Here is a 19,970-nt window from a genome sequence, read left to right as displayed (position 1 = left end):
GATCTTAAAAGGAAGTTATTACAAACACTCGATGGTGGTTTGAAGTGTGTTCTGAGTAAAAGTGTACTATTAATCTCATAAATTGTCTTATGTAGCATGATGATAATGTTAGCTCTAATGTAGCTGCAGAACAGGTCCAACTCTTCTTCATAATGCATTTTGTCATAATACTTCATGTACTGTAAGGTCGCAAGAAATGTTTTGTTGTATTTATTTAGAAATACTTTTGATAATAGTTGGGTAAATGTATACTGGGATTGAAGCAATGTTGCTTGGTAAACATTTTATTGGCAATTTAAAGGCTGATAATAGCTGAATAAAAACAAAAGAATAATGATAAAAGAATAATAAGGATTATGTCTCATACCTGGCGGAGGTGTGAAAGGTTCTGTTTCCTTAAACTAGTTTGTCTTGCATTTCTTTTTCAACACATTTACAGGTAAATCCTAGTATTTTAAATTTGCGATTAATCATGATTAATCACAGTCCATGACTGTGATTTACATTTTTTAATCGATTGGCAGCACTAATATATATATATATGTATAATGTATATATATATACAGTCATGGCCAAAAATATCGGCACCCTTGGTATGATCAAAGGCGGTTTTGAAAATTAATCTGCATTGTTAATCCTTTTGATCTTTTATTTAAAAATTCACAAAAATCTAACCTTTCATTGGATAATAAGAATTTAAAATGGGGAGAAATATCATTATGAAATGATTTTTCTCAAATACATGTTGGACACAATTATTGGCACCCCTAGAAATTCTTATGAGTAAAATATCTCTGAAGTATATTCCCATTCATATTCACAATTTTGAGCACTCCAGGGTGATTATGAACATGAAATTATCCAGCCATGGCTTCCTGTTTCACAGAAATATAAATAGGAGGGAAAACAAAGCCCAAATTCCTTAATCATCCATCACAATGAGAAAACCAAAGAATATATTTCTGATGTGCAGCAAAGATAATTGAGCTTCACAAATTAGTGAAGTGGCTTTAAGAAAAGAGCTAGAGCAGTGAAAATTCCCATTTCCACCATCAGGGCAATAATTAAGAATTTCCAATCAAAATAAAATGTTACGAAACTGCCTGGAAGAGGACGTGTGTCTATATTGTCCTAATGCACAGTGAGAAGGAGAGTTTGAGTGGCTAAAGACTCTCCAAGGACCACAGCTGGAGAATTGCAGAAAATAGTTGAGTCTTGGGGTCAGAAAAAATGTTAAACAGCACCTACATCTGTTGTTCGGGAGGGTTTCAAGAAAAATTCTCCTAGCTCATCCAAAAACAAACTCCAGCATATTCAGTTATATACATGACTGGAACTTCAAATGGGACTGGCTTCTATGGTCAGATGAAACTAAAAAATGAGCTTTTTAGCAGCAAACACTCAAGATGGGTTTGGTGAACAGAGGGATAAAAAGTACCCCACGTGTACAATGAAATATACTGCTGTATTTTTGATGTTGTGGGCCTATATTTCTGCTGGAGGTCCTGGACATCTTGTTTAGACACATGGCATCATGGATTCTATCAAATACCAATAGATAAAAAAATCAATAAGTGACTGACTCTGTTAGAAATCTTATAATGGGCCATGTTTGGATCTTCCAACCGTACAATAATCCAAACACAAACCTCAAAAACAACACAAAAATGGGTCACTGAGCACAAAACCAAGCTTCTGCAATAGCCATTCCAGTCCTCTGACTTGAACCCTATAGAAAATGAGTGGGGTGAACTAAAGAGAAGAAGCACCAGCATGAGCTGGGAATCTAAAGGGTCTGGAGTGATTCTGGATGAAGGAATGTTCTCTGATCTCTTGTCAGGTATTCTTTAACCTCATCAGGCATTATAGGAGAAAATTTAGCGCTGTTAAACTGGCAAATGGAGGTTTCAAAAAGTATTGAATAAAAGGGTGCCGTTAATTGTGGCCAATGTGTATTAAAGAAAAACATTTATTTCATAATGATATTTCCCCCCATTTTAAATTCTTATTATCCAATGAAAGGTTAGATTTTTGTGAATTTTTTTTTTTTAATAAAAGATCAAAAGGATTAACTATGCAGATTAATTTTCACAGCCTTCTTTGATCATATTTACCAAGGGTGCCGATATTTTTGGCCATGACTGTACACACACACACACACACACACAATAAATGAATAAATATATAAATTTATTGTCATGTCACACAAACAATTTTAGTTGTAATAGTTCACATCCAGATTTTAATACATTTTAACACACCTGAAGGTAAAATTGAGTCCAGAAATTCCTCATCCACAAAGAATCATAACTGAAATTGAAATGATTGGCTTCTCTGATCTATAGATTTTCTATCATCTGCAGTTTATCATAAGCAGTAAAAATGTGGTTTAAGTATTCATTATGTTTACTACAAATGCACACATTTAAAAATGCAAGTGATTAGAATGTGGCATTTATGCATGGATTCTTCTGCTGTTGTCATAGTGAAAAGTGTGGCTATTCTCAGCAGGGCATCTGGTGAGCCCAGGTAATGATGGAAGAACAGTATCGAGTTTTGAAATATCCTCATTCTCTTTTCCATCCTTTTCCTTGACTCAGTTTTCAAACATCTCTCAGCACATTCAAGCCTGGTAACACACTCACATGCTGTTCACACATCTTATGCGACTGCAGAGAGGAGCGTCCAACTTCTCCACCTGCCTAATGTAGCGTGCCACAGATCAAACACAGAAATAGAGTGTTTTACTACTTCTTGCCCAGTAGGATGAACAATTTTAAGTTTGTCTGCTGTTCCTTTGATTAGCACTTAAGCGGAGCTCCAGACGATGACTAAGATTGCAAATGTGACAAAAACTAAAAACCAGACAATATGGCAACATTCAACCTTTCTTGTCTTGTCTTTTCTTGCACTTCACTGACTCTTTTCCAGGCTGTTCTGTGGGCCTTCCTTTAACACACACTTCTATTATGACGGTCAGTGTAGTCACGCTCACGATGTCCCTGATGCATTTTTCTTCTCTGAATTTGGACGAAGCAAAACTTGATTAGCTGAGAGAGCCAACGAGCCTTTATAGCAGCTGTCACATTCCATTTACCTCATAAGACCAGTGATCAGACAGACTTATGGAATGAAATATTAACACAGCGAGGTGATCACATGAAAGCTGCGCCCATGATACGCGTATGTGTGTGGCTGTGTGCACGTGTTGCTGTGTGTCTATTAGATGAGTGAGCGCGAAAGTAAGAGACACCATCTGGTGTGAATTATTCTTATAGAGGACATTTATATTGGTGACATAATGAAGTGGAGATTGAGCTATTATCTTTGTCTGTATTTCGAAACCATGCCAAATTATTCAAGAGGGTCCTGAGAATCCCTGCCATATATTATATACAGTCCCGGCTGCAGAATTACATGATACACAGAACAAATATTAACTGGGACACTTCAATTACACTATACAATTTGTCCCCACTTTTCTTTCTGGAAGTTTATAGTTTCTCATTTTAAAAATTTAAGCTTGACTAAATGGTCATTGGTGCTGATAAATTGTTGTATTGATTAGAGATGCACCATTTTTTTAGTTCTGGCCAATACCGATAATTATATAATTATGTTTACATACTATGACCGATAACAGTAAATGGCTGTTGTTTATATACTTTTATACTTTTTTTCTCTAAATAATTTAAAAATAAAACACTAAAACTAAAATAAATAATTTCAAATGCTATGTGTATTTAGGCATTATTATAATTTAGGCCTGTTTTAAAAACGAATATTTATTATGAGATTTGCTGAAGATTAGATTTAATGGTGTTATAAAAGTATTAGTTTTTTAAATATTAACTATAAGTGAGTGTTAGATGACGGCAAAGGTAATCTAAATGTAATAATCAGAGAAAATATCATGCAGAATTTAATATCCAATATCGGCTGATATGGATAAATAAAAAAATGATTAATATCAGCCGATAACCAATATGGCATCGATATATTGTGCATGCTTAATATTGATTTTTTTCAATATTATTTATATTATTTATCGCTTAACTAGGACCCATATGCATTAGTGTTTACTTTAACAAACATATCAGTCAGACAATAAAATTATTCACAATGTGCTAATGAGCTCAGGAATTATGAAAATCAAGATAAATTTAAGTATTATATGGTAAAAAAGGAAATCAAAATGTGAAAGAATGCAAATTGGAGAAATGAGCATACAGAATTAAATATCCAGTATTGACTAATACATTAAATAAAAAATCCCCAATATCATCCGATAACTGATACAGTACCGATATATTGTGCATACTTAACACTGATGGTTTTTTAAAATCATTTTTACCAAGGTTATATTAATTATAACTTATCTAGAACCCATATGGATCAGTGTTTCTTAAAATAAACATAGTGAAAAAAAAAATATTTAGAGTGTTTTAATGGCCGCAGGGGCTAATTTTTCTCTTATTAGTTTCTTTTGGTTTTTAGGTTTGTAATGGCAGCGTTTCACTAAATGCTGTGGTATAGTTGTTGCTTACTGAGGGCTGAGCCAGGCTTCCACTGTTAATGTCTCACACACACACAAACACACATTCATGTGCACATGTGTGGATGGGCTCCCCTCTGCTGGGTTGACTAATTGGCTGTGCAGTGCTGAGGGAGGTGTTTAGAGTCGGGGGGTTGTGCAGCTGTAGTCTTGTAGTGATAAATCAGAGTTCCTGCTGATCTATGAGCCTCTGTCTGCTCGTACGCAACGGCCCGTCCCTGCTCAACACCTGTCTTGTTCCCTCACCGACACACATGGTGTATGTGCAGTACTTAAAAGCCAGAAATGAGGCTTAGATGTGTGTTTTTAAAGTCTCAGCCCACACTGAAAATCTGTGATTCGAAATTCAATTTTAACCAGGAACAGAAAATTAAGATTTTGACATTTAAAAAAAAAATCTGACAAAAATCTGAAATCTAAATTAAATTAAATTATATTAAATATTAAACAATTTAATATTATTGTTCTCTTTTCTTGTGATAAGAACATTTTTATTCCATTTTTAAATTAAATGCGAAATTAAACAATAGTGGAGAGATGCCAAAAAGTGATTGGGACACAATGCAGGTTGGATTCAACCCCAAATTTCCCACATCAGCACCACTCCACAATGTGCCAACCAATAAGCCTCAGCTCCGACATATGCAAACTTAGTCAAACCTTGCATAGACATCTCTTTTCTCTAATTTAATGAAAATGCTTTGTTTTTTGTGTGTCATCAGGTTCATTCAGGAGATCGAGTCCCGTATGGGTCCAGCTCAGGCCAAGCAGTGTCAGCTACACACCTTCCTCACCTACTACATCAATGACCTGTTCCTCAGCCAGGTCCGCACCGAGACCAATAAGGAAATTGAGGGTGTGACCAAAGTGTCCGACCCACTCAAAATCCTGGCCAGCGCTGACACCATGAAAAACCTGGGCGTTCAAAGACCTCTTCTACAGGTATGTTGGTTTTGTTTTCTTTGTAAATGATCCTAAAAGGAACTTCTTGGGATTTTTCAGAAAAAGTATAGTTGCACACATACATATAGAAAAATAGTACAGCCTTCTTTTTCTCCCTCTCTTCTTCCCACTCTCCTTCCCTTTTATTAGTCGATCCATTTATTAGACTAACTGTTCAAACAGCATTTGCCTACCGGTCAAGTGTACAAAAGCCCGGTCTGATTGTTTTCTCTTCTGAATTACAAAGAGGGGGAAGGTTATTTTTTTCTCTTCCCGTCTCTTCTCCTTCACTCTCCCGAGAGTGCCGATAAAGGCCACCTACCCCCCTATCACCCTACATCATAATTGGAGCTGAAATTGTGTTTGATCCTGGCTGACCTGGAATCAGCAGTTAAGTGCAGCTTATATAACACACAACGTGGCACTGTGGCGACCAGCTGCCAGCTGTCCGTCTCTCCCTTAGCTCCTTATATCAGCTAAGGGAATGAGTACTGTCTCACTTCTCACCTTTCCAGTATTTGCTTGTTGTTGTAGTTTACGTGCTCCTTACGGAGTCATTTTAAAATATAGGATTATTTAGTGCTGCTTTATATTATATAATATAATATTATATTTTATATTTAAAAAATTCAAATTTTAAAATATACAATTATTTAGTGTCGCCTTTAAGATTATATTATAATTTTATTTTAAAAAACAATGCAATTTTAAAAATAGGATAGTGTTGATTTTAAGGTTATTATATTATAATATATTATTATTTAAAAATTCAATTTTAAAGTATAGTTATTTAGTTCCGCTTTTAAAACTATTATATAGTATTAGATTATATTACAGAATCATTATAAAATTATATTATATTATATATTATATTATATATTTTACATTTTTATTATTTTATGTTACTACCTTAAAGAAGCTGCCTAACTGATATTGTCTTCTATGTTTAGCTGCAAGCTTCTGTTTGTTCCTGAGTGTATTCATGTGCAATTGTGCATGTACAACTGAGTTGTCTTCCTGCTCTCTGAATCCATGATCTGGTCAATTAAGCTCATGAGAAGCTCTCTTTGCAAATATATGAGAGCAAGAATGCACTTGTGCTGAGTGTGATGAGTTTAGCGCTCCGTTATAACTCAGATGAGACCCATTATGGGCCCCCTTACTCTTTAAACTGAGACCTGTCATCTCAAGGCTCTCCAAGTTGTGTGTTCATGTGTGTACATCTTAGCATTGCTTTCATTTTGAGAACAGTGGCAGTTCATTACAGAGGGGAAGGCACCAAAAGCTCACAGCCATTTGTTTACGATTATGATTTCTCCTTAACGAGGACTGCGGCATCTTGCTAATTACCCTGCTGGGCTAATGAGCGACTCTCTGGATAGCGGGAGCTCCATAAAATGCTCTTTTGTTTGGAATTTTTTTTCTTTTTAATTACCTTCAATCAAAGGTGCCGCAGCTTTGCTCCTGACAGCTCGCGTGGCACGTCCTATCTTGGCCTTTTGCTTTGTACTGTTGTAGAACCGTTTCCTGGGTCGTGGTCTGTGTGTGTTTGAAAGAACAAGAGAGTTTGCTCTTCAGAGGCACTTTAATGAAGCCCTTCATGAAGAGCTGTATTAGTGTGTGAAGTTGTTTGTGTTCTCACAGACTTTGCAAAGTGCCTGTTGATTTTGAACTTCGAAGAGGAAAGAAAATCGGCACGGCGTTCGGAAAGCATTGGCTTCACATCCGTGTGCATCAGGGGCCAAAATTAAGATTTGCCAAGCAAATGCGGGGAAACTTTGGCTTTAGTGAGTAAATACAGTTTTACTCACCAAATGGCCTGTTAAATTTCAAGCAAGTTAAATAGTTTTAAATGTGAAGCTCACAAAGACTGCATTATACTTTTACTACAATAACAACAGTAATATTGTAAAATACTAATACGATTTAAAATAACTGTTTTTAACTTTTCTGTTTTAAAATGCACTTTATACATCCCATTGAGCCCTGCATTAGCATATAATCACCTAGAACAGGTGTAAAGCAAGACTGAAGAGCGGTTTGACAGTATGTGTATTACTTCCCTGGATGTCTGCATGTTTCTGACGACAAAATACATGGAAAAGTCAGCTTCAGCTTTAGTTATTTTAGGAGTATGAACCTAAAGTTTAGTTTTCCAGCTCCCAACATTCAATGCAGTGTGTCATTGAGAAAGTACAAGACTAAAATTGACCCTCCTCTCAGATTGAACAGCCATCCATCCTGTGAGAAGCCATGAAGGCTTCTCTCCAGATTGTCTATTGCCTCTGTGATGCATTGTAGACCAAATGGAGAAGGCAAATGGTGCTTAAAGGAGTGCTCTCCTGTGGTCAAGGAAATGATGACAGAGAGATGTGGGTGTGTGTTTATGGGTGCATGTCGGTGTATTCCAGGTGCCATGGCTCGGATGTTACAGCAGGTGTTTTATGAGAAATCAGCCTGGGAGAAGTGGAGCATTGATCCGTGGGGAAAGGGGGTTTTCTTTTAGTTTCACAACATTAAATATACTGCTCTTTGCCATTAGGAACCATGTTAACACACACACACACACATAAACACCCACTCCTATTTACTTACAGTACTGCAAAGGAAAAACTCTCAGAACAAATTTTATGTCTGTTGTTGTCAGCATTTATAAAGCTGAACAACTTTATGCCATAACCCAGTGTCACCTTTTCCTTCTGTAAACTGGTCACCCAAACACCAACTTAATTTTGTTGGACAACCACTGTAATCAGGGTAGACATTTATATATTTATAAAAATCATAAAATCGTATGTAATGTGTAATTGTATAGTGCCATTCAAAAGTTTGGGATCAGTACGATTTTTTATGTTTTTTTAAATAAGTTTCTTATGCTCATCAAAGCTGTATTTATTTGATCAAAAATACAGAAAACAACTGTAATTTTGTTAAATATTATTGCAATATAAAATAACAGGTTGATATTTTAATATACTTTAAAAAATATATATAATTTATTCCTGTGAAGCAAATCTGAATTTTCATCATCATTACTCCAGTCTTCAGTGTCACGATCCTTCAGAAATCATACTAATATGCTGATTTATAATCAATGTTGGAAACAGTTGTGCTGTTTAATATTTTTTGGGGACTTTTTTCAGGATTCTTTGATTAATAAAAAGTTAAAAAGAACGGTTTATTCAAAATATAAATGTTGTGTTACAATATACACTACTGTTCAAAAGTTTGGGGTCAGTAAATTTTTTCTTTCTTTTCTTTTAAAGAAATTAATACTTTTATCCAGCAAGGATGTGTTAAATGGATATAAAGTGATTGTAAAGACTTGTATTGTTAGAAAAGATTTTTATTTTGAATAAATGCTGTTCTTTTTAACTTTTTATTCATCAAAGAATCAACAAAAAAAGTATCACAGGTTCCAAAAAAATATTAAGCAGCACAACAATTTCAACACTCATAATAAATCAGCATATTAAAATGATTTCATGAAGGATCATGGGACTCTAAAGACTGGAGTAATGGCTGATGAAAATTCAACGCTGCGTCACAGAAATAAATTATATTTTAAAGTATATTAAAATTGGAAACTAATATTAGAATTTTATTTTCTGTATTTTAAGAGACTCCATTAAAAACATTACAAATCTTACTGATCCCAAATGTATAATTGTGTGATTATTTAATATTACTGAAAAGTTACATATTTTTATGCAAATTTCATCACCTTTTGGAAACACATTTTCAGTGTTTTTTTATGTTGGAAAATTAACTTCAAGGTGGAATGACATTTAACAGATTGTACTTATTAATCACATGCTTGTTTTCATTTGCTTAAAATTAAATATAGAGGACCATTTACTGATTATTTGGACAAGGTTGTTTTTCGAAGGCGGTCTTAATGGAGAGCAGACATTTATTTTAATTGTTAAATTGAATTAAAAACAATAGATTTTTTTCTGTGTGTAATGAAAAGTTGGTGAATGGTTTCTTGGCACATATTCGAGTTGACAGCCGTGTGCTCTGGCAGAGAGAGGTGTTATTGCATTAGCATTACCGGTTGCAGTTTCAAGCACAGGGCTTGCTTAAATACAGACAGCCCCTGCTATCAGCGCTCCTGCGCCGGACGCTGCAGTTGGCTGTCTTCACTTTGTCTAGTATGACAACAAGGCCAGTTATATCAGCAGGCCTGGCTATCCATGCTCTGCCTGCTCTTGGCCTTAAACTCCTCTCTAGTTCTTTCTCTTTGCTGATCTGTTCCACTGATGCTATCTGCAGGTCCTGGGCCCACTGATTGATTCATTTCATTAGAAATGTTTTGAGGGGGTCACTGTGCAGCTTGTTTGGAGATTGGCTCTATTAATCTTCCCCTCCACAGGATCTACGGTGCTGCTTACAGGGGCCGCATGTCCAGACACCTTGAGAGTCAAGAATGCACTTGATTTTAGCTGATGTTAGTGAAAAGTGACCAAAATATTGAGAATTGGTATTTGGTTACAGTTTATATTGTTATTCATACACACTGACTAATGCTAATGTAATTATATTTTATAATTATCAGTACTGTTATTGTTAACTAAAACTGTTTTTTACATAAAATTAACATAAGATTAAAAAAATTACAAATGATAAATTAAGATTAAAAAACTTATGAATTTAACCTAAACGAAAATTCAAAATATTGCTTAGTTTAAGTTGAAGTACTAAAATTAGTGAAACTAAAGCTGAAATAAAAATAAATGAAAGCTAAATAGACAAATAAAAAAAAAAAAACTAATTAAAATGACAAAAGCATGCAAATTAACTAATAATACACTAAAATAAAATTAAAATATAAAAGTACTATTTTTACTTTTTTATATAATCTGGTACTATTTTTAATACTAATATTAATAAATACTCTCATATAAATATTATTTATATAAATGATATTAAAATAATCACTGGCAATTATATACATTCATATATACTGTAAGTGTATTATTAAAATATTTCCAAATATTTTTGGAAAGTCCTAAAAAGTTTTTCATCATAAATACCAAAATGTTAGGCCCATTGTTTTCCAGGAACCTACATATATCCAGTATTATTTCCAGTAAGTCTTTTCAGTCAAAGGAGATCTCAGTATAGGTATTTTAGGCCAGAATTCATGGTTGGAAGTTTAATGTTGTCACAATATTCCGAGCTGTGTTTTATTCACGAGTCTGTTTTTAGAGACGTGATTTACTGTCTGTCTGTGCCATTCAGTCAAAGCTCATTGTGAAATGTGGACTTGAGCTGCCACCAGCGCTTTGCTAATGAAGCTGACCTTTTTAATCACACTGTATTCACCGTCAACACACACACACAGCCCTACGCATCAGTCTAGAGTTGAACTAATGAGAGTGACCTTTTTGTTTGTAGGGTCTGTGTTGTGTGGGGGTGTATATTTGGTCTGTGTGTATGTGTGTGATATCAGTTGATTGGCATCCTGTAGTGTTCGGCTCTATTAGAGGAGCACAGCTCGGTGTGACACCCAGACAGTGTGGGCCTTTATTAGGGACTTCTCATCACTGCAGAAACCAAAACACAGGTTTGGGTGGCATTGTCTAGACCAGGGGTGCTCACTCCTGCTCCTGGCGATCGACTGTCCTGCAAAGTTCAGCGCTAACCCTAATCAAACACACCTGAAGCCACTAATTAAGGTCTTCAGGATCGCTTGAATTTAATTTTTTTAGTTTAGTTTAGTTTAAGCTATTTTATTTTACAGATAGAATGGGATTGGAAAATCTTTTAAAAGGATCTCGCAACCAAAAAACTTTTTTTCATGGGTCACAGATGCATATAATGCTTCTAAATGGAGAATGCCTTTCACTGGCTCCATTGCCATTCAGGCAACATTTTTATGAAGTTACAGGACAAATGGACATCAGAAGCCATAGAATAATTTAGCATTTAGGGAATTTTTGACTTCCAACAGTTTTGTTAATATGCTATATAAGTATTTAGAGTCATTTTTTCATGATGGCAATAAATCATTTTCACGACCCCTTCTAACCTCTCTTAATGCGTTGGTCAGCCGACTCAAATCCTGAACTAGATTTATGTGGCAAATTTATGTTATTACTTCCAAAGACTACAGTCCTTTCAATTCAGCTGATGGAATTTATCAAGATTCGTCTGACAGTGATGCAGTGTGCACTCTCTCTTGTGTCCTTTAGGGCACAGTCACCTCCTCCTGTTTTTTTTTTCTTCTAGTTTTTCTTTTCTGTCGTTACCTCAGAAACTCCTGTTCTGACTTGGGTTCCTCCCTCAGGCCAGGGTTAGTCTTTTGGGCTTCAAATGCACCAGAGTGGCCTGATCGAGTATGTTTCTCCACCTGTGGGCCGAAAAACAATCCCTCCTCTCGCCAGTGATCTTCTCCCACTAACCTTGGGCTAAACCCCTACCTAAACTGGGATTGTGGAAGAGACTGACAACGGTTATCACCAACTGCAGCCTGAATTCGGACTGTGGCTTTATTTTAGTTTACATGTATGAGGGGGGTTTAACACCGGAGAAGTGAAGCTAATCTTTGCCTGTGGAACTAAAACAATGGAAAAGTGGCCAAATATGCTCAGTCCTTGCTGTACTAAAACAGGCCAAGTTCTGGATTGAAGCCTAACTTGAGCTGAATTTTAAGAGAACTGCTCTTTTAAGTCATTTTAATATATTTTCATAGATTTCCAGTGCTGTAGGGTGTGTGCGTGCATGTGTGTGCACACAAACATCCGTTCCATAATGATAATGTGTATATCATTGCCTTCTGTTTGTTCCCCTCTCTGCACCATTAGCCCCATATGGCTCTATTTCAGGGGGTGTATGTGAGCCTCTGTGCACGATTGAGAACTAAACATAAAGTTGAATCTCAGAGCTGCTACATTTATGATGGATTTATGTGTGGGCCTATATTATTATGCTGAAGTAAGACTTTGAAGAACTCTGGAAAAGAAAGAAAGAGTGAACAAGCGAAGTTTGGAGGTGCAAGAGGTGTATACACCAAGAACTTCATTTTTCTTGCCTAAAGTTATGCGTTGTATTAAAATCTATGGTATTTTGGCACAAACTCATCCTTGATTTGATTAGAAACTTCAAATGAAGTCAATATACATGCGCACACCCATAAACACACACCTTAGATTGACCCTCAGCTGTGTTGAATGTGAATTTACATTTGGATTGAACACTGTTGAATTCATTTGTTCATGTAATCAGTTCTCCTCCAGAGATGGAGAGCCAGTGTACCTTTATTTAAATAATTTCTAATAAAACAGGCTTAATCCTTTGCTGGCGGATTTACGGTAGGAAATGCAGTCCTGGTGCTATTATGCTGCTCGGTTTGCTTCGCTGGTCGAGCCTGTCACTCACACATCTCGCTTTAGAAGAAATGACAGGCTTACATTTAGTTGTTACACACGTCATGCATGTTTGCAATTTGCGCCTGTGTGTTTGGCCTGTACTTCATCCCGTCAGACTCAAACAATGTCAGGCGAGAATGCTGGGAGCTATAATAGAGGCTTGAATTAATAGTTCACACAAAAATAAACATTTAATCACTTATTCAAATAAATTATTTAATAATAATAATAATTAATCATAAAAATACCAAAAAGTAAATAATAATAATAATATTAATTATTCTGAATATTAAAATGATAAATATTATAAAATGTTATACTTCATTAAATAAAATGTAATACAATTAAATTGTCTAAATACAATTTTATAAAAAAAAACTTCTACTTCTTCCCTTTATTACTTCCCTCTTCTATAGCTCTCATATTTAATTATGTTAATTTTGAAATATTGAAAGCTATTGTATGGCTTCAAAGTACTTGGAATATAGTGCAGAAGTCATATGGGCTGCTTTTATAATGCTTTTTGAAACTTCATAGTCCCAGTCCGTTTTCACTTTCATTGTATGGAAAAAAAGCTGCTTTTGTTCTCATGTAGGTTTGGAATGACATGAGATTGAATAAGCAGTGACGGGTAAATTTTCTTTTTATGTGAACTAACCCTTTAAACAAGGTGTTACGCCCCATGGCTCGAAAAGGACGTAACAAAAACGGGGACACAAGAAAGTGCGAATAATATACAAAATTTATTAACAAAAGAGAACTATACAGAAAAAAACGGTATAACATGAAATAGTCAGGAATCAGTGGTGTAAAGTTAAGTGAATGCATGAAAATGTAATGGACTGTAGTAATGTTGGATGTATAAAGTAAAACCAAGCTGAACCAAAACCAAACGAAACCAGGTCCAAAGTGCAGATGCTCGGGCCAGTGTCATACAGCTTTTTAAAAGGCAAAACAGGAAACCAACAGCAGGTGTCCTCGATGAACCCATCAGAGAGCAATCAGCTGAGAGGCGGAGCAAACACACAACTCAACCCAGAGATGAGCACATGGGTCATCACACAAGGCATTACACACACACACACCAACAGAAGCAAAATCCTGCATCTGCATCTGTCCACACAGATGTGTTGTGGTGGTGTTGCGGTTGAGTGGCAGGGTCATGTTGGCACGTGTGTGCATGTCTGTGGGTCTCAGTGGTGTACGGTCACACTGACAGTGATGAATGAACCGTCGCACCGCTGCCCTTCTCATGCATTACACTCCTTTGCCCTGGAGAGGCTTGTGTGTTTCTGCATGTGTTATCACACTTCTAATACATAAGAAATTACTCTACCACAATAATTTACTATGAATTTTTGTATGTTTGTATTTGCAACCCACTGGTATGGGTTTGGTATAGGTTGGTGGGTGTGTGGGTGTGTGTGTGTGTGTGTGTGTGTGTGTGTGTGTGTGTGTGTGTGTGTGTGTGTGTGTCTGTTGTGGTGTAATTGAAGTGCCGGAACGGTTCAGGTTAAATGCTCTGAACTCTGTGCAATGGGGTCAAAACTGGATTAATGGAGAAAACCCATGGCCCGTGAACCTCCTCTAAACACACACAGCCTCATCTCAACATCTGTCCACCAGCCCGTCATCCATTCTGAACTGGATTCGGTGTTCTCACATTCATGGAAAACCCAGAAATGTTTACATTGTGATTTCCAGGCCTAGAGATTTAATGGAAATTAATACAATTTTAAAAATGGAAAAACAATGGATTTTATATCGATATATCATTATTGTTTTGTTTTTTAAAATGTGTTGTTATATACGTTTTAATATATATTTTTGCTTGATATTTCATAAGTTTATTTCCCACTTCATTCATTAATACTTAATAAATTAAAGTTATATAACAATTGTTCAATGTTTCATATAATCTAGAAATGCTCTGACATCACAATTATGTGCATATGCTAAATATTGTCTAGTTACATTATACTGTATGTGTTATACCTGTTCAATTTAATAAATTAAATCTTTTACTCATTCTGTATGTAAAGCAAGAAGTTTTTCAGTATATAAAGTGTTTAAAATGTAATTTTGTTCCAAAGGTGTGTGAACCCCATATTCTAGTAGCATATTCTAGGAACTGTGTAGACATCTTTGCTCACGCTGCAGGGAAGTTTTTTTTTTCTGTCAAAAATTTTACTCAATTAAAAGTATCTAGTCAAAAACTTTACTCATTTATTTGAAAGTACGAAAAATCTAATTGACTGATTATATCAAGAGACAGTGGGAATGTTCTCATTAAAGTAACTTTAATGCAGAATCTGTATAAAGCAGCTTTAAGCACAGTTTCCTCAGTGTCGTGACTAATTCTGGTTCTAGGACACCAGATCATGAAACCTGTTACCTGATATTAATTTTTTTGTAGATATTTGACATTTGCATATGGTTATTTAAAGCCTGATCACTGACTGTGTTCAAGTTTGACTTCAAATACAGTTATAATTTAAAAAATAAAATAAAATAAAAACATTCTTTCAGGTCAAAGACTCTCTTGACAAGGACGAATACAGTTACATGAGGCAATTTTATTTCACAGTATTTTTTATTTAATTTTTTTTGCTATTTAAATACCCATCCAAAAAAACATGGGTATTTTGGCAGCCGATATGAAGAGCTCTGCCATCACTGCTGTGACTCTCATGGTTCTGCTTAGCATTCCATGAGAAGAGCAAGTGTATATGTAGAGCGATTTGTATGTATATACACACTCAGGCCTCTGAGTGTCCCTAAGCATGTGCGTTAAGCTCTCTCTCCGCTCCACTGCGTGTTGTGTTTCCCTCTCATGCAGACTCACCAGTCGAATCCCACTACATGCTGAGCATTCATTATTATGACTCTCTTCATTTATACTGCGCTAAACCTTCTGCCATTAGCAAACACTCCCTCCAGCAGCTCTGCTCATTTTAAACACCTCTGTACAAAGAAGCAGGACTGTAATCAAGGCTGGCGCAGCTGGATGTGCTCCAATAAGAATTCAAAGGTGCTCTGTAGTGTGAGCGGAGTAAGAATGGGTCAGGACAGGAGACGTAGAAATTTCCGGCAACAGATCTTAAACCTCCCATAGCACAGTGTGACATTTAAGTAGAAAGGAAGGATTTTGCTTGCGATGAGACAAGAGAACCTCTGCTGGTTTGATTTTTCTCTAAAGCTCTTGCCGTCTGTCTGTCTGTTTCGCTTGTGAGGCTTCTATCCATCCTTCAGCTCTATTTTCCTCTCCTTCTCTCTTTCTCTCTCTCTCTCTCTGGAGCTTGATTACTTTTTAATGATTTCTGGGGCTAAGACGAATGAGTGTGTTAAATGAGGAGAATTAGACATGTGCCGCAGAGCGCTGGGGCATTTGTTACTTGAATAATGGAGCTTAGAGACTTTGTTTACTGGGAAATATTGAGCTTCACAAATGAGACAGGGAGAGAGAGACCAAATATTGCAGCTTTCAGTGTGATATTTCTCTGGTCAGTCTCTGTAGCTTTTATTAGGTGCAGTATACAGTATCTCACAGAAGTGAGTACACCCCTCACATTTTTGTAAATATTTTATTATATCTTTTCATGTGACAACACTGAAGAAATGACACTTTGCTACAATGTAAAGTAGTGAGTGTACAGCTTGTATAACAGTGTAAATTTGCTGTCCCCTCAAAATAACTCAACACACAGCCATTAATGTCTAAACTGCTGGCCACAAAAGTGAGTTCACCCCTAAGTGAAAATGTCCAAATTGGGCCCAATTAGCTATTTTTTCTCCCCGGGGTCATGTGACTCGTTAGTGTTACAAGGTCTCAGGTGTGAATGGGGAGCAGGTGTGTGAAATTTGGTGTTATTGCTCTCACTCTCTCATACTGGTCACTGGAAGTTCAACATGGCACCTCATTGGCAATAAACTCTCTGAGGATCTGAAAAAAAGAATTGTTGCTCTGCATAAAGATGGCGTAGGCTATAAAAAGATTGCCAAGGCCCTGAAACTGAGCTGCAGCACAGTGGCCAAGACCATACAGCGGTTTAACAGGACAGGTTCCACTCAGAACAGGCCTCGCCATGGTTGACCAAAGAAGTTGAGTGCACGTGCTCAGCGTCATATCCAGAGATTGTGTTTGGGAAATAGACGTATGAGTGCTGCCAGCATTGCTGCAGAGGTTGAAGGGGTAGGGGGGTCAGCCTGTCAGTGCTCAGACCATACGCCGCACACTGCATCAAATTGGTCTGCATGGCTGTCGTCTCAGAAGGAAGGCTCTTCTAAAGCTACAGTCTAGCATGGTGGTGGGAGTGTCATGGTCTGGGGCTGCATGAGTGCTGCCGGCACTGGGGAGCTACAGTTCATTGAGGGAACCATGAATGTCAACATCCTCTCCCTTTGGAGACTTGGCCGCAGAGCAGTATTCCAACATGATAACGACCCCAAACACACCTCCAAGACGACCACTGCCTTGCTAAAGAAGCTGTAAAGGTGATGGACTGGCCAAGCATGTCTCCAGACCTAAACCCTATTGAACATCTGTGGGGCATCCTCAAACGGAAGGTGGAGGAGTGCAAGGTCTCTAACATCCACCAGCTCCGTGATGTCGTCATGGAGGAGTGGAAGAGGACTGTGAAGCTCTGTGAAGCTCTGGTATGCCCAAGAGGGTTAAGGCAGTGCTGGAAAATAATGGTGGCCACACAAAATATTGACACTTTGGGCCCAATTTGGACATTTTCACTTAGGGGTGTACTCACTTTTGTGGCCAGCGGTTTAGACATTAATGGCTGTGTGTTGAGTTATTGATCTTATCTTATCTTATCATCTTATCTGTCTGTCTGTCTGTAGTGCCATCCACTAATATTGGCACCCTTGATAAATATGAGCAAAGGCGGCTGTGAAAATAAATCTGCATTGTTTATCCTTTTAATCTTTCACTCAAAAAGTTCACAAAATTCTAACCTATCATTTAAGTAAAACAATTGAAAGTGGGGAGAAAATCCCATGATGAAATAAATGTTTTTCTCCAATGAATGTTGGCCACAATTATTGGCACCCCTAGAAATTCTTATGAGTAAAATATCTCTGAAGTATATTCCCATTCATATTTACATTTTTTATCACACCAAGGTGACTATAGGAGCATGACATTTTCCAGCCATGGCTTCCTATTCCACAGGATTATAAATATGAGGAACACAAAGGCCAAATTCCCTAAATCATCCATCACAAGGAGTAAAACCTAAGAATATAGTTCTGATGTGCAGAACAAGATTGTTGAGCACCACAAAATAGAGGCTGTAAGAAAAAGAGTTAAAGCATTGGAAATCCCCATTTCCACCATCAGGGTAATACTTAAGAGCTTCCAATCAACTAAAGATGTTAAAAATCTGCCTGGAAGTAGACGTGTGTCTATATCCTAATGCATGGTGAGGAGTTTGAGTGGCTAAAGACTCTCCAAGGATCACAGCTGGAGAATTGTAGAGATTAGTTGAGTCTTGGGGTTAGAAACCTAAAAAAAATATATCAAACATCCCCTACATCACCACATGTTGTTCGGGAGGGTTTCAAGAAAAATTCTCCTAGCTCATCCAAAAACAAACTCCAGCATATTCAGTTGTCAGACACGACTGGAACTACAAATGGGACTGGCTTCTATGGTCAGATGAAACTGAAAAAAGAGCTTTTTGGCAGCAAACCCACCAGATGAGTTTAGTACAAACAGGGATGAAAAAAAAAGTACCCCATGTCCACGGTTAAATATACTGCTGGATCTTTAATGTTGTGGGCCATCTTGTTCAGATGCATGGCATCATGGATTCTATCAAATACCAGCACATAAAAATCAAAACCTTATTGCCTCTGTTAGAAATCTTATAATGGGCCGTGTTTGGATCTTCCACCAGGACAACAATCCAAAACAAACATCAAAATAAACACAAAAATGAGTCACTGAGCACAAAATGAATCTTTTACCGTGACTGTCCCTGTCCTCTGACTTGAACCCTACAGAAAATGAGTGGGGTGAACTGAAGAGAAGTAGTACTAACATGGAGCTGTGAATCTGAAGGATCTGGAGAGATTCTGTATGAAGAAAATGGTCTCTTATCAGATGTTCTCCAAACTCTTCAGGCATTATAGGAGAAAACCCGGCGCTGTTACCCTGGGAAAAGGACGTTGCAATAATTGGGTGCCAATAATTGTGGCTAACATGAACTAGAGAAAGCATTTATTTCACAATGAGATTTTCCCCCCACTTTCAATTGTTTTACTTCAATGATAGGTTGGAATTTTGTGAATTTTTTGAATGAAAGATAAAAAAGGATAAACAATGCAGATTTATTTTCACAGCCGCCTTTGCTCATATTGCTCATATCTATCTGTCTGTCTGTTTATTTGTCCGTCCATCCATCCATCCAAAATATTTATATATCAAATAACCATCAAATTGATTAAAAATATGGAAATAAATTTGTATATGATAGTTTTCTAAAAAATGAAGAAAGTATGTGAAAAGTAAACTCAAACATACATACATGCACACAATTTACATATATTTCCATATTTTCTCCATTTATATATATATAATTGATGTATTTATATATATATACTCAATTATCATGAAAATGTTGAAAAATTTTGATATGTACAGTATGTTCTATGTTCATTTCCCAGTAACCATGCCAATCTTTTCCAGACACTCGTTCACACACATAATCGGACACACTATGGCGTTGATGGACTTGTTCCAGTGTGACCAGGGGCACAGCTTTGAAGGCTAGCATTCCCCGCTGAGTCGTTGCTCCCCCACCCCCCTCGGTTCTCTGGTGCAGTTGACTGCTAGAGAGCTCAACGGGCCAGGGCAGTGCCACGGATCATTACCTCGCTCTCCGCCCCCGGGGCTCAGGCAGGGGGCACAAACAGCAGGCATTGATATGTGTATTAGCAGATTGTACGTCAAATGTGCAGCAATGCGCTAATAAGAACAAACTACTCGGGGCATTCGCCGCTGCCCCCTGCTGGGCTGGATGGGTCACAATGTGGTTGGATTGAGTTAGTGCTGAGTCCAATTAAACAGACAGTTTGTGCCAATGCCA

The 19,970-nt window shown here is 36.9% G+C and overlaps 1 protein-coding gene across 1 annotated transcript in view; it reads left to right on the top strand.

Moving 5' to 3' along the window:
• The window catches only part of exoc4 (exocyst complex component 4), a 140,999-nt gene that overhangs the window by 87,485 nt on the left and 33,544 nt on the right, over positions 1-19,970 (top strand). The window contains exon 11 of the mRNA XM_058772580.1: positions 5,278-5,497. Coding sequence (XP_058628563.1) covers positions 5,278-5,497 — 220 coding nt within the window. The remainder of the gene's footprint in view (positions 1-5,277; positions 5,498-19,970) is intronic.

The sequence above is a fragment of the Onychostoma macrolepis genome, chromosome 04 (genome assembly GCF_012432095.1).
Source record: "Onychostoma macrolepis isolate SWU-2019 chromosome 04, ASM1243209v1, whole genome shotgun sequence".
Lineage (NCBI taxonomy): Eukaryota > Metazoa > Chordata > Actinopteri > Cypriniformes > Cyprinidae > Onychostoma > Onychostoma macrolepis.
This window is presented reverse-complemented; position numbering and strand designations above follow the sequence as displayed.